Raw genomic sequence first — 12379 nt, forward strand, 5'->3', positions numbered from 1 at the left:
GCAGGTTACTGTTACTAAGAAATCTTAAAACTGCTAAGCTACAAAAAAAATGATCTTTACTTTTCAACTAAAATAATTCAACATAAATAAAAAAAATATTCACTAATCTGACCTCAGACTTTCTAGTGTACAATGTGGACTCTGCAGAGCAGCATTAAGAAGCTTTACTCCTGAATCCTGCAGATTGTTGTTACTCAGGTCTAACTCTCTCAGACTACAAGACTGGGAGCTGAGAATTGAGGACAGAGCTTCACAGCTTCTCTTAGAGAGGAAACAGCCACTCAGTCTAAAGAGAAAAGAAACAAAAATCAGTACAAGGGAAGTCCTTGTTAACAAAAAACCTAAAATGTCAGGAAAAAATTGCTCATTAAATCACCATTATACCTCTAAACAGAAAAGCAACTGAGCAACTAGTACAATTAATTAGTAAGTAAGTAAAATTTATTTATACAGCACATTTCACGGATAAAAATTACAAGATGCTTCACAATAAAATCAGAGATACAAATAAAATAATATAAAACAGTGAAAAAAATAATTAAAAGCTCGTTTGTATAAAAATGTCTTCAGCTGCTTTTTAAAGGAGTCAATGGAGTCTAGACAACATAAAGACCACGGCAGAGAGTTTCACAGCCTTGGTGCCAGTGCCTGAAAAACCCGATCCCCAAGTGTTTTAAACCTAGTACGTGGGACCACCAAGTAACCTCTGACCTGACAACCTAAGTGCTCGGGATGAAGCATGAGGTTTCAACAGGTCAGAGATATACTGGGGAGACTCGACTGAAATGAACGGTCTAAAAAACTGATATTTGTTTGGACCAAGAAACACAAGGAATGGACATTAGACCAGTGGAAATCTGTGCTTTCGTCTGATAAGTCCACATTGGAGATCTTTGGTTCCACCCACCAAAAACAAACATTTTAAAAGTAAAGGGATAAGTATATATTTACTTACATGGCTTTGTTGGAGGCTTTGACCACTGGCAGCAGCCTCAGAAGAGCCTCCTCTGAAGCAGAGTATTTCTTCAGGTCAAACACATCTAGATCTTTTTCTGATGACAGTAAGATGAAGACCAGAGCTGACCACTGAGCAGGAGACAGTTTATCTGTGGAGAGACTTCCTGATCTCAGGGACTGTTGGATCTCCTCCACTAGAGAACGATCATTCAGTTCATTCAGACAGTGGAACAGATTGATGCTTTTCTCTGCAGACAGATTCTCACTGAGCTTCTTCTTGATGTACTGAACTGTTTCCTGATTGGTCTGTGAGCTACTTCCTATCTGTGTCAGCAGACCTCGTAGGAGAGTCTGACTGGTCTGCAGTGAAAGACCCAGGAGGAAGCGGAGGAACAAGTCCAGGTGTCCATTTGGACTCTGTAAAGCCTTGTTCACAGCACTCTGGTAGAAATTCTCTGCAGATTCTCCTGTTTCAGACTTCTGGGAGGTTGTCTGTTGTTCTTCCAGGAGATTGAGTCCAGAATTGATGAAGGTCAGATGGACATGAAGAGCAGCCAGAAACTCCTGAACACTCAGATGGATGAAGCAGAACACCTTGTCCTGGTACAGTCCTCTCTCCTCTTTAAAGATCTGTGTGAACACTCCTGAGTACACTGAGGCTGCTCTGATATCGATCCCACACTCTGTCAGGTCTGATTCATAGAAGATCAGGTTTCCTTTCTGCAGCTGAACAAAAGCCAGTTTTCCCAGAGACTCAATCATCTTCCTGCTCTCTGGACTCCAGTGTGGATCTGTCTCAGCTCCTCCATCATATTTGACCTTCTTCACTTTGGCCTGAACCACCAGGAAGTGGATGTACATCTCAGTCAGGGTCTTGGGCAGCTGTCCTCCCTCTCTGGTTTCCAGCACATCCTCCAGAACTGTAGCAGTGATCCAGCAGAAGACTGGGATGTGACACATGATGTGGAGGCTTCGTGATGTCTTGATGTGGGAGATGATCCTGCTGGCCTGCTCCTCATCTCTGAATCTCTTCCTGAAGTACTCCTCCTTCTGTGGGTCAGTGAACCCTCTGACCTCTGTCACCATGTCAACACAGTCAGGAGGGATCTGATTGGCTGCTGCAGGTCGTGTGGTTATCCAGAGGCGAGCAGAGGGAAGCAGGTTCCCACTGACGAGGTTTATCAGGAGCACATCCACTGAGGTGGACTTTCTAGGGTCAGTTAGGATTGTAGTTTTGTGGAAGTCCAGAGGAAGTCGACACTCATCCAGACCATCAAAGATGAACACAACCTGGAAGTCTTCAAAGCTGCAGATTCCTGCTTCTTTGGTTTCAGTAAAGAAGTGATGAACAAGTTCCACCAAGCTGAACTTTTCCTCTTTCAGCACATTCAGCTCTCTGAAAGTGAATGGAAATATGAACTGGATGTCCTGGTTGGCTTTGTCTTCAGCCCAGTCCAGGGTGTATTTCTGTGTTAAGACTGTTTTCCCAATGCCAGCCACTCCCCTTGTCAGCACTGTTCTGATTGGTTCATCTCTTCCAGGTGAAGCTTTAAAGATGTCTTCTTGTCTGATTCTTGTTTCTGGTCTGTCTGGTTTCCTGGATGCTGTTTCAATCTGTCTGACCTCATGTTCATCATTGACCTCTGCAGTCCCTCCCTCTGTGATGTAGAGCTCTGTGTAGATCTGATTCAGAAGGGTTGGGTTTCCTGCTTTAGCGATCCCCTCAAACACACACTGGAACTTCTTCCTCAGTGCAGATTTAAGGTTACGATGATAAGCGGCAGCTTGAAGCTCTGAATAACAATAGTAAAAAGACACTGTCAACAATCACTTCATGTTTTACAAAATGTCCCCAATAACTGACTGAATACATGTTGGTCCATCTCTTAAAACATTACTAAATGTTTGATTCATCCAGCAGCTTAAATTTTAAAAATTTCCTCTCACTGCTCTGCAGACATTCAGCCAGATCCTCCTGCTTCATTCTTCTCAGAAAGTCCAGTGTTATCTTCACAAATGCTTCTCTGCTGCTCTTCTTCCGCTCATCCTCCCTCTGACTCTCTAAGCATTCTGGGTAATCTGGACTCAGAACCTTCTGGATCTTCTTCAGCTCGTCCTTCACAAAAGTGATGATGTTGTTCTCCAGCAGCTGGAACAGAATACTTTATGAATGAGCCAATCAGACTGAAATCATGGAGCCAAACATCAGATCTCTACAAAGAGCAGCATGGAGATGACTGAACAGAATAGATGTAAAAGTAGTTGTTGTACATGTACAGACCATAAATATGGAGTCCAGGTGTGTTTGATGCTGCTGGGCAGACTGACCACTGGAAACCTCTGAGCTCTCCTGGTCTGCTCTGTGGAGGAATCACGAAGAATTAGTTCACAGGATAACAACCTAGCAGTATTTTTACCCAGTTTAACTGATACAGCTGTCTCAGGTCCTCTTGGGGGCTGTGCGGTTAACCTCTTGGTAGAGAAACCTAACGGTGGACTGTAAAAATGCTCCGCTCTTCCCTTTTCTGGGATGCAGCAGCCAGGTAGAGCTTCCAACCTGATCCGGCGGGGAGGTGTGGGATGCCAGATCAGGCACCACCTTTCCGGCTCTCCTCTCTCCTATCTTGTCTCTTTTATGTCGCACATAGCGTACATTTATATCCCGCCTAGAAGATCATTTTATATAGATTTATTATATTGTTATGCATGGCCTGGCCATATGAGGCGCTAATAACACACAAACTACAGATCCGATAATGCAGCACTACAGCCTCCATGCCGAATGCTAGGCTACCTGGGAACATTCCCGCATCAATCAAGTCAAAGTTCTGTTATTGTGAAACTAGCCCCTCACAATGGCGAAGAGAAAAGTTGATTCTGAAAACAGAGCCTTTCAGCACTGGTGGGTGACTGAATATATGTTTACAGACATTGCTGGTAAACTCGTGTGTCTTATTTGTGGAGCTAATGTGGCTGTATTTAAGGAATTTAATTTAAGACAGCACTACGAGACAAAAATATCAGGATAAGCTGAAAAACCTAAATGCAGGGCAGAAAGTAGAAGAGATAAAGAAGAATCTGACATTTCAGCAGACATTTTTCACCAGAGCAAAACGACAAAGTGAAGCTGTTGTTTTACTGTAAGTTCTACTGTAGCAGAGGAGATAGCCAAATCAGCCCAGCCATTTACCGAGGGAGAGTTTCTGAAGAGCTGCATGATGAAGGTGTGCGACGTCTTGTGTCCAGACAAAACGCAGATTTTGGCAGGCTGAGGAGAAATACGATTGCTGATCGGGTTTGTGAGATGGCCATTGATTTAAGAACACAGTTGTGTGAAAGAAGCAAAAACTTAATTGAATACTCTCTTGCTGTGGATGAAAGTACAGACATGATGGACATTGCACAGCTGGCCATCTTCATCTGTGGAGTAGACTCCAATTTGCGCGTTACAGAGGAAATATTGGACATTAAATCGATGCATGGGACAACAACAGGATAAGACATTTTTGAAAATGCATGTCAAAGTTTAACTGACATGAAACTGCCTTACTGACTTACAACAGATGAAAAAAGTGGACTAGTCGGCAGGATGTGAGTAAAGATGCAGGAGGAGAACTGTACTGGTGAGTTAACAGCATATCACTGCATCACACATCAGGAAACGCTGGGTGGTAAAGTCCTAAAAATGGAGCATGTAATGATCACCATAACGCAAACCGTAAATTTTATCTGAGGTAAAGGTTTAAATCACCGTCAATTTCAGCCTTTAATGCGGGAAATAGATTCAGAGTTTGCCGACATTCCTCATCATACAGAGGTTCGTTGGCGCTTTGGTGACTTTGAAGCACAAAAAGAGAATTTCAAGCTGCTTCGCAACCCATTTACAGTTGACGTGGAAACTGAACCTGTGCAGATTCAGATGGAGCTGATTGAGCTGCAGTGTAATGGGACACTCAAGGCAAAGCACGACACTGAAGAGCCCGCACAGTTTATTCGTTCCATTTCCGAAGCAATGCCCCAGGTCAGTCTACATGTGACTCGAACCTTGTGTATGTTTGTTGGCACATATCTGTGTGAGAAGCTGTTTTCAGTGATGAAGATTAACAAAACAGAACACAGGAGTCATCTCACTGATGAACACCTGCAGTCCATCCCGAGGATCTCTACAGCACAAGACCTCACACCAAACCTAAATGAACTTGTTGCCAAAAAAAGATGCTAAGCATCCAGCTCTTTCAAAATGGCATAAGAGCAAAGAAAACTGAATCCTATGATTTGTTGTTATTTTAACTTTAGCTGAAAAGCAGAAATTTTATTTATATTTCCAGTTGTGTTTTGTTTTTTTGCATCATCTTCATATTTTGAATTTGTATTATTTTGACAGGAGATATTTTTATGAAGAGCAAAATATTTTAAGTTTATTTTAGTTTTTATAAAATGGAATAACGAAATCTCAAAAGCAAGAAAATCTCATTGTTTTGATTTGTTGTTATTTTAGCGTTTACTTAAAAGCACAATTTTCGTTTACTTTTTAAACTTGCATAATTTTGACAGGATATATTTTTATGGAGAGAAAAATATTTAAAGTTAAAGTTTATTTTTTCTGGAATAATATTCCTGTCTGTTTTTATTCATATTTATGTTTTAAAAACATTGTTTTAATGTGTTCAATAAATATTTATCTTTTTTGGCCTGCGATCTAAAGTTTTCTAAGTGAGTTTTGGCCCCCTGTGTAATTGAGTTTGACACCCCTGTTTTATTGAATCAGTTTTCTCTGTGACCAAATCTGAACATAAGTATTATGTTATATCTAAGTTTCACAATGTACCAATATTTTATGAGTAGAAATAAAAATGATTGTACTGTGAACTCAAAAATGGTATTATTCATTACAGTAATTTATTACAATGTTTGAAATGTGCTGATTCTACAGTTTTTATCTTTAAGTATACAAATTATTATCCTAAATTCTCCGTGATCCAAGCTGTTGTACCACAGTGCTTTAAAACTACCACCATCAGACCCGTAACAAAGACAGCTACAGCCTCGGAGCTAAAAGACTACAACCCAGTAGCACTTACTCCAATTATCATGAAATGCTTTGGGCAGCTAGTCCTGAGTTACATCAAGAACCAGTTCCCAGAAATACATTTCCAACCTTACAGTAGAATGTATATCAAAGTATCCTTTATTTAAAATGTATTTAGTGCAATAATGATTATAATGATAATAATACTAAAAGTAACATGCTTTATGCACATCTGCAAAAAACAGTTGGATTCAAACAAAACAGAGTCAAAGGTCTAGCAAGAATTAGGTTGTTTATTCATTTGCTTACAGTATTTCACATTACACAATATTTCACTGTAATGTAGCGTTCATTGACTTTGAAATTATCTGTCAGTGATACAGTAAACAAGGTACAACAACTGCTATGTACACTTTAGTTTTTGACAATATATACAGTATAGTACTTAAATGAACACACTCAACTTTTTTTGGAAATAGGCTCATTCTCCATCTCCCTCAGAGTTAAAAATGCAGCGTCTTCTTTCTAGATCTGTACGTTAATAGGACTCTGGAGCGTGATCTTACGGGATGGGGCGTAGCCAGGATTTTTGGTCGAGGTGCCATATTAGCAGGCCAAACAAATGCTTGCTGTGTGGTCGGTTGTAATGTTAGATTGCACTACCGGCAAAGGAATAAACTTGAAAACAGGCTCTCTTTTCATTGTTTCCTCACCTGGAAGCATCATGAGGGAGCTTATGTGTTGGATGTTACCAAAAGAAGGCGTCTAGCCTGGATAGCAGCTGTGAGACGAGCTGATATTCAGTTCTCTACCATCCACAGATATCTGTTGGTGTGCTTCAGTATTTTCATTCAGGTAAGTTCTAAATAAGTTCATATTATTCTTTATAGCCTGTTAGTTTTATTTTCAATGAGCTCTAAGATCATAGCACAAACTTAGAACAAACATGCAGAACTACCTTCTATTTATAGAGTTGCTAATTATTTGGCATTATTGCAGCAAACCAGCCTATGAAATGAAAGAAACAAATCCTGACTGGGTTCCAACACTACACATGGGGCACTACAAAATCCCTGCTTCAAACTACATGCTACATACCACCATACCAATCAGATTACTTCTTCCATGTGCAGGTAAACAAGGTGACCCTCCTGGATAAGATGGCAAAGGTTTGCTGCGTTTTGGTGAACATGTGCCCCAGTGTGGTAGTAAAACCAGGGAAAAATGCTCTTGTTAAATACTCTTAAGTCTTGTGCTGTTTATGTAGTGATAAGTTTTCAAAAGAGACAGTAAATTACAGAATGGTAGTAGTGGGTTAGGGTTATTATTTAAATGCTGTCATGATTTTATGTAAACATTTTGTCATTTGTAAACTATACATGACGTTGATTCTACATGGTAACTGATTTGATGTTCTACAAAGTGCTTTTAATTAAAAATAGGCAAACATGTCTTTGTTTCTTTATTCAACTTTTGAACAGTGGTACTTAGCAAGTATATATTCAGTAAATGCAAATTATTTACATGGCCCCCTAAATTAAAACATTATGGGTTATTCAGAACAGAACTATGCTTGGAAAAATATTGTCCCATCAGTTGATCCAACTCCTCCACAGTAGCAGGTGGAACTTTTCTTTTCTGAGGACGGCTTCTTTTACCTGTCACAACGAATGGTCTGTTAATGTTTTGATCAAGAGCCTTTTTTGGGCAGCTGAAGAGGAGAAGTCTATCTTATGGCAAACCTCTGGCTGTATCTTGGTCATATTACCAGGCAAAACCCAGTATGCAGGTTCATCTGTAAAAGTCCTTGTGCCACAGATCAACACTGTTGCTTCTACATTAAACAGAAGAGCAGCGACATGGCTGCAGGTCTCCACGACTCTGGCCATACAGGTGCAGTGGGCGGCTTCAACCTTCCCTGTGATGCTCACAATGACCTGTGGCTGCAATGCTGCAATTCAGTCTTTAAGAGTGCAGTACCTGAAACACACACAGACAAAGTTCATTTAAAGACAAGAGCTTTAATAAGCCAAGGCCGACACAAATGTGTTTTATCTACTTTCAAATCCATTTATCATAAATGTAACAAATAAAGTGTTTTTATGTATCCATCTATAGAACGCTGCATGTTATATTCTAAATCTGCCTGTTTCTTTTTAGAAACCTAGCAGTAAAAAATGAGCCTAAAGTATGTAATGCAAGGATGTAATCACTTTCAAGAGGGAGAAAACATAATGTTTGACTTTAAGTGACAATTATGGACACCTAATATGATAAGGAGATTCTGCAGGTCATTAATAAATGTATAAAACTAAAACAGAATGTATTTTTAGTGACACAGGACACAAACAAGGAAGCAAGATGTGTAATTAGGATTATTTATAATAAATATAAATTAATTAGGGCAATTTCTTTAACCATAAAGAATAACAAAATCCTTCAGGACAATATCACATCAGTGCACTGAACTCACTATGTTATCCCTCTAACAGAGCCTCCACATGTTCTCATTGTAATTTCCCCCTCATGAATGAATTTATGCTTGCACTAATCTGAATGTTCGGGGGGAATCAAACGCATTTTACTCGCAGTACTCAAGCTGACTTACCTTTGCTTGACGGCGTACTCACAACGCAGAGGCTTAAAAATAGCAAAATCTTGTACCCAGTCCTTGGTGAATTGGATGTGCGCCTCCAGAGATTTATAATTGCGAAATTGGTGTGCCGTGTATGCGCTGGCTCCACAGACAAGGTACCAGAGTAGATCATGGTAAGTCAATAGCTGTTTGGTCTTCAGGGTTTCTACTCCACAGCTATATTCCATACGGGTCCACATTTCAACAATCAAGTACCGTCTCTTTGCATCTGGACACAATCTGTCTCTATACCGTCATTTTCTTTTGAGCTACGTTTCAGAATGGTCCGTAGCAATCTTGTTTTGATTCGTGACCAGCCAAGATGGTGCTGCGCTCCCACAATGCATTGCGGCATTACGTCAACTCCAAAGCCCTTTGCGTGCAGGAGAGTATGCGCATGCGCATTGCCATGGTGGTTTAAAAAATAAAGATATAATGAAAAGTAATTAATAAAAATTAAATATTTAAACATTCCCACAAATGTGCAATGAACGTGCACAAACACTGTTTATTAGTTGTTGCTGTTTCTTTCTTTGTTCCTTTTTTTTTTTTTGAAAAATAACGACGTCTCTTAGGCGCGAATTCCGACAGTGAGAGGAACGGCCGGATACAGGAGACGGGAAGAAACAAGCCGATTGTGTTCGCGTTAATTAGGTGGTTGGAAGATGTAAAATTCTCAATTCTGCCAGCTGAACATATACGAGATTTTAATGAGGATGAATAATTAGCCGGCATGGAGGAAACGGACCTTTATTTGGTGGACTGGCGACAAGAAGCCAAAAGGCGGGTGGCCGGTCTATGAAGCCTCCATCATCAAGCTAGCAGGTGCCTTTTCTCATATAATATTACTTTATTCTCGCTTATTTGGCACGGAAGCGTAGAGCTGCCACCCAGGCAAAAGAGAAATATAAGTATATCACGTTATAACGTGAAAAGTTTATCGTTCTAACAATATACTATCATGTTCGTACAATATACTTTTCATGTTTGAACAACATGTTTGAACAACATTGTACGAACAATGTACATAATTATCACGTCCGTACAATATTGTGCGAACGTGATAATTATGTATATTGTAATAACGTGATATTATATTATACAAACATGAAAAGCATAATGTTATAACAATAAACATTTCATGTTATAACGTGATATAGCTCTATTTTTTTTTCCCTGGGTGGCAGCTCCACGCTTCCATAATTTGGTAATCAAAATATGTAACTTAATTAATTATATTGTGACGCCTTTTCTTATTATTCTGCCTTCTCAGAAAGGGAAAAAATTACAAATAAAACTGTTTACACTTGTTATATACAATAACTATCAAAACCTATTCACATTTAATTTGGCTTTCACAGAAATCCCACCTCTCCTTCTGGCTACAGAGCACTTACTTACCAAGGTTAGAAACAAAGCACAGTTATGCTTTATTAATGTTCGCTAATTACAATCTTCCACATTTCCTTGCTTTTTAAGTCATTTTTAGGCTTTTTAGAGTTTTTGGTTTTTTTAGCAGTAATGTTTCTGCCTATTTATTTCAGCCCATGAAATCGAATGCATGATGTCAGATTTACACAAATGTAGGTAATTTTGTTTGTCATTGTCATTAATGTTGTTGCTGTTGTTGTTTTTGTGCAGTTTGCAATCATATAAACCTAGCAAGCATCAGTCAGCACAGTGACTAACCTAAACTGATTCTTGCTTTATTCACATATATTATATGTAATTATATATACCTGTACATTGTACCTAGGGTTGCAGCCACTTGGCCCCACCCCATTGTTGTGACAGCCCTGATTGTACTTACACACTGCATCTGCCACATTAATGTATTTTTAAGTGATTTGTTTGTAATACATGAATTTGTTTCTTACAGATGTCAAAGTCTCAACCTCATGCTGCCCTCCCCCATCCTCCTAAAGTAAGTATTTGTTGTTGTAGTTTTTATGCAGTGTCTGTGTCACATGCTAATCAGAATTATTGAAATAACTGTTTTCCAACAGATTTTCCAAAACACTAGTTATGTTTGTTGTCATTCAGACTAATACTACTGCTTAGAAATTGCTTAGTGGTCATGCATGTTTGACAAGCTTGTTATGATACCAAAACAGTAGGCCTGTCACAATAATCGATATATCGACTTAACACACAATACATGTACATGACCTCAATAATTGTTAATGATGCAATTTATCTGCCATTATATTTACAAAAATAAAATATAATAATAACAACACAATAACATTAAATAACATTGTTTTCTATTTGCTAGACAATTTACTATTTATTCAAGTTTTTATGGTATCTAATATTTTGATACCTAATTTCCATGATCTAAATATTTTTAGAATTAGATGTTGGTTTGTCAATTGAAAGTGTGTAGATCTTGCATTATTATGGTGTTATATTATGATTATACATTCAAAGACATAAAATGGTCTTAAAATGACAATGACATAACTTGTCGCAATTGTTTATGGGGCAATATACAAACCAACAAAAAGTTGTTATCGTAACAGGCCTTCAAAACAGACGGTTTTATGATTGATAAATTCAAAAAATAAATACATTCAATTTCTCTGAGATTCTCTAATATTCAGTTACAGCTCACAACATAGCTACCTGTACATGCAGTATTATACTGTAAATATAAATCTCTGCATTTAGCATCCCACTAGAAGAGTCACAGTTACTGCCTCTTTTTTTTGTTTTTTGTTTTTTTGTTTTACAAATACCTGTACTATTACTAACACATTTACTGTTTTACTTTTAGCCTGTGGATACAAATGCAGATTTCCTTAATGTAAGTTGTGCATTTTAATTACATCATGTTATTTTTATTATTATTTATTTATTTATTTTATTTTACATTCAAATATGATTACTAGTAGGTAAAGAATAGTTCACCTATAATTGATATTCCCAGTGAATTTCTCAACTCTGATTGAATGCCTTTGTTTGTTTGCGTTTTTTGACTATAACAAAACATTTTTGCAGGATATATATGGTGAATTTATATGCATAGTTACAGTCGTAGTGCTTGACACATGCACACAGCAGTAGATGTACTAAAATGGAAATAATTACAATCATGATGTTGATTGCTGATGTCAGTATATATATTTCAGGGGAATGTTTTGTTTTTCACCCAAAATGAACTATATTGCTTCAGAAGAGATATATTACTCTGCCTGACTCTTATATATTGTTCTGTTTTTTGTTTGTTTTTGTTGTTTTCAGGTTCAATGGTGCGTGTTCTTCTAATGGCCGCCTTCCCACTGGAGGTTTTGATCCACAGCAATTTAAAAGGTAAACAGCGTTGAAAGTCAGTTCAAATGGTTAGCTAATAGTATTCTAAAAAGCCTACAACTCTGTCACCAGTTTCTTTACCAAAAAGTACCCATAAAAGTATCTCTCAATAGCATATCATTGTAGCTCAAATGTTTAGTTGTACAAATGTCAGATTTTTGGAAATCTAAAACTAGTCAGACACTCAAATGTTCATGCTTTTTATAGGAGGACAGATCAAAACGGACATCGTCAAGAGAGTGAAGAACTGCCCTTCATAAGGACACTATGACAGCCATATATAGTAAGTGAAGACTTTCTGTGTATCTAAAATTGCATACAGCACAAGTAACTTACTTTGCAACCATTAAAATAGGTTGTAAAGTAAGTTACCAATACAAATAGGTGATGATGCATTGTAGTGGTTGGTCTCAGACAAAGAAGGTCAACAGATTTATGAATGCTGG

At 38.2% G+C, this 12379-nt stretch overlaps 1 protein-coding gene and 2 long non-coding RNA genes across 3 annotated transcripts in view; 2 read left to right on the forward strand and 1 right to left on the reverse strand.

Annotated features, from left to right (window-relative positions):
- LOC120434875 (NLR family CARD domain-containing protein 3-like) overlaps positions 1-12379 on the reverse strand; it is a 156104-nt gene that overhangs the window by 132600 nt on the left and 11125 nt on the right. Inside the window, exons 4-7 of the mRNA XM_039603420.1 lie at positions 3239-3317; positions 2905-3106; positions 956-2750; positions 113-286 (exon numbers count right to left, since the gene is read on the reverse strand). Coding sequence (XP_039459354.1) covers positions 113-286; positions 956-2750; positions 2905-3106; positions 3239-3317 — 2250 coding nt within the window. The remainder of the gene's footprint in view (positions 1-112; positions 287-955; positions 2751-2904; positions 3107-3238; positions 3318-12379) is intronic.
- Positions 9109-10183, forward strand: LOC120438704. Its single transcript, XR_005612062.1, has 3 exons — positions 9109-9446; positions 9983-10026; positions 10166-10183. It is a non-coding gene; the product is annotated as an uncharacterized LOC120438704 (long non-coding RNA).
- Positions 10443-12170, forward strand: LOC120438688. The gene is made up of 4 exons (XR_005612045.1): positions 10443-10545; positions 11398-11427; positions 11865-11933; positions 12141-12170. It is a non-coding gene; the product is annotated as an uncharacterized LOC120438688 (long non-coding RNA).

Source organism: Oreochromis aureus, linkage group 3 (assembly GCF_013358895.1).
Source record: "Oreochromis aureus strain Israel breed Guangdong linkage group 3, ZZ_aureus, whole genome shotgun sequence".
NCBI classification, from domain to species: Eukaryota; Metazoa; Chordata; class Actinopteri; order Cichliformes; family Cichlidae; genus Oreochromis; species Oreochromis aureus.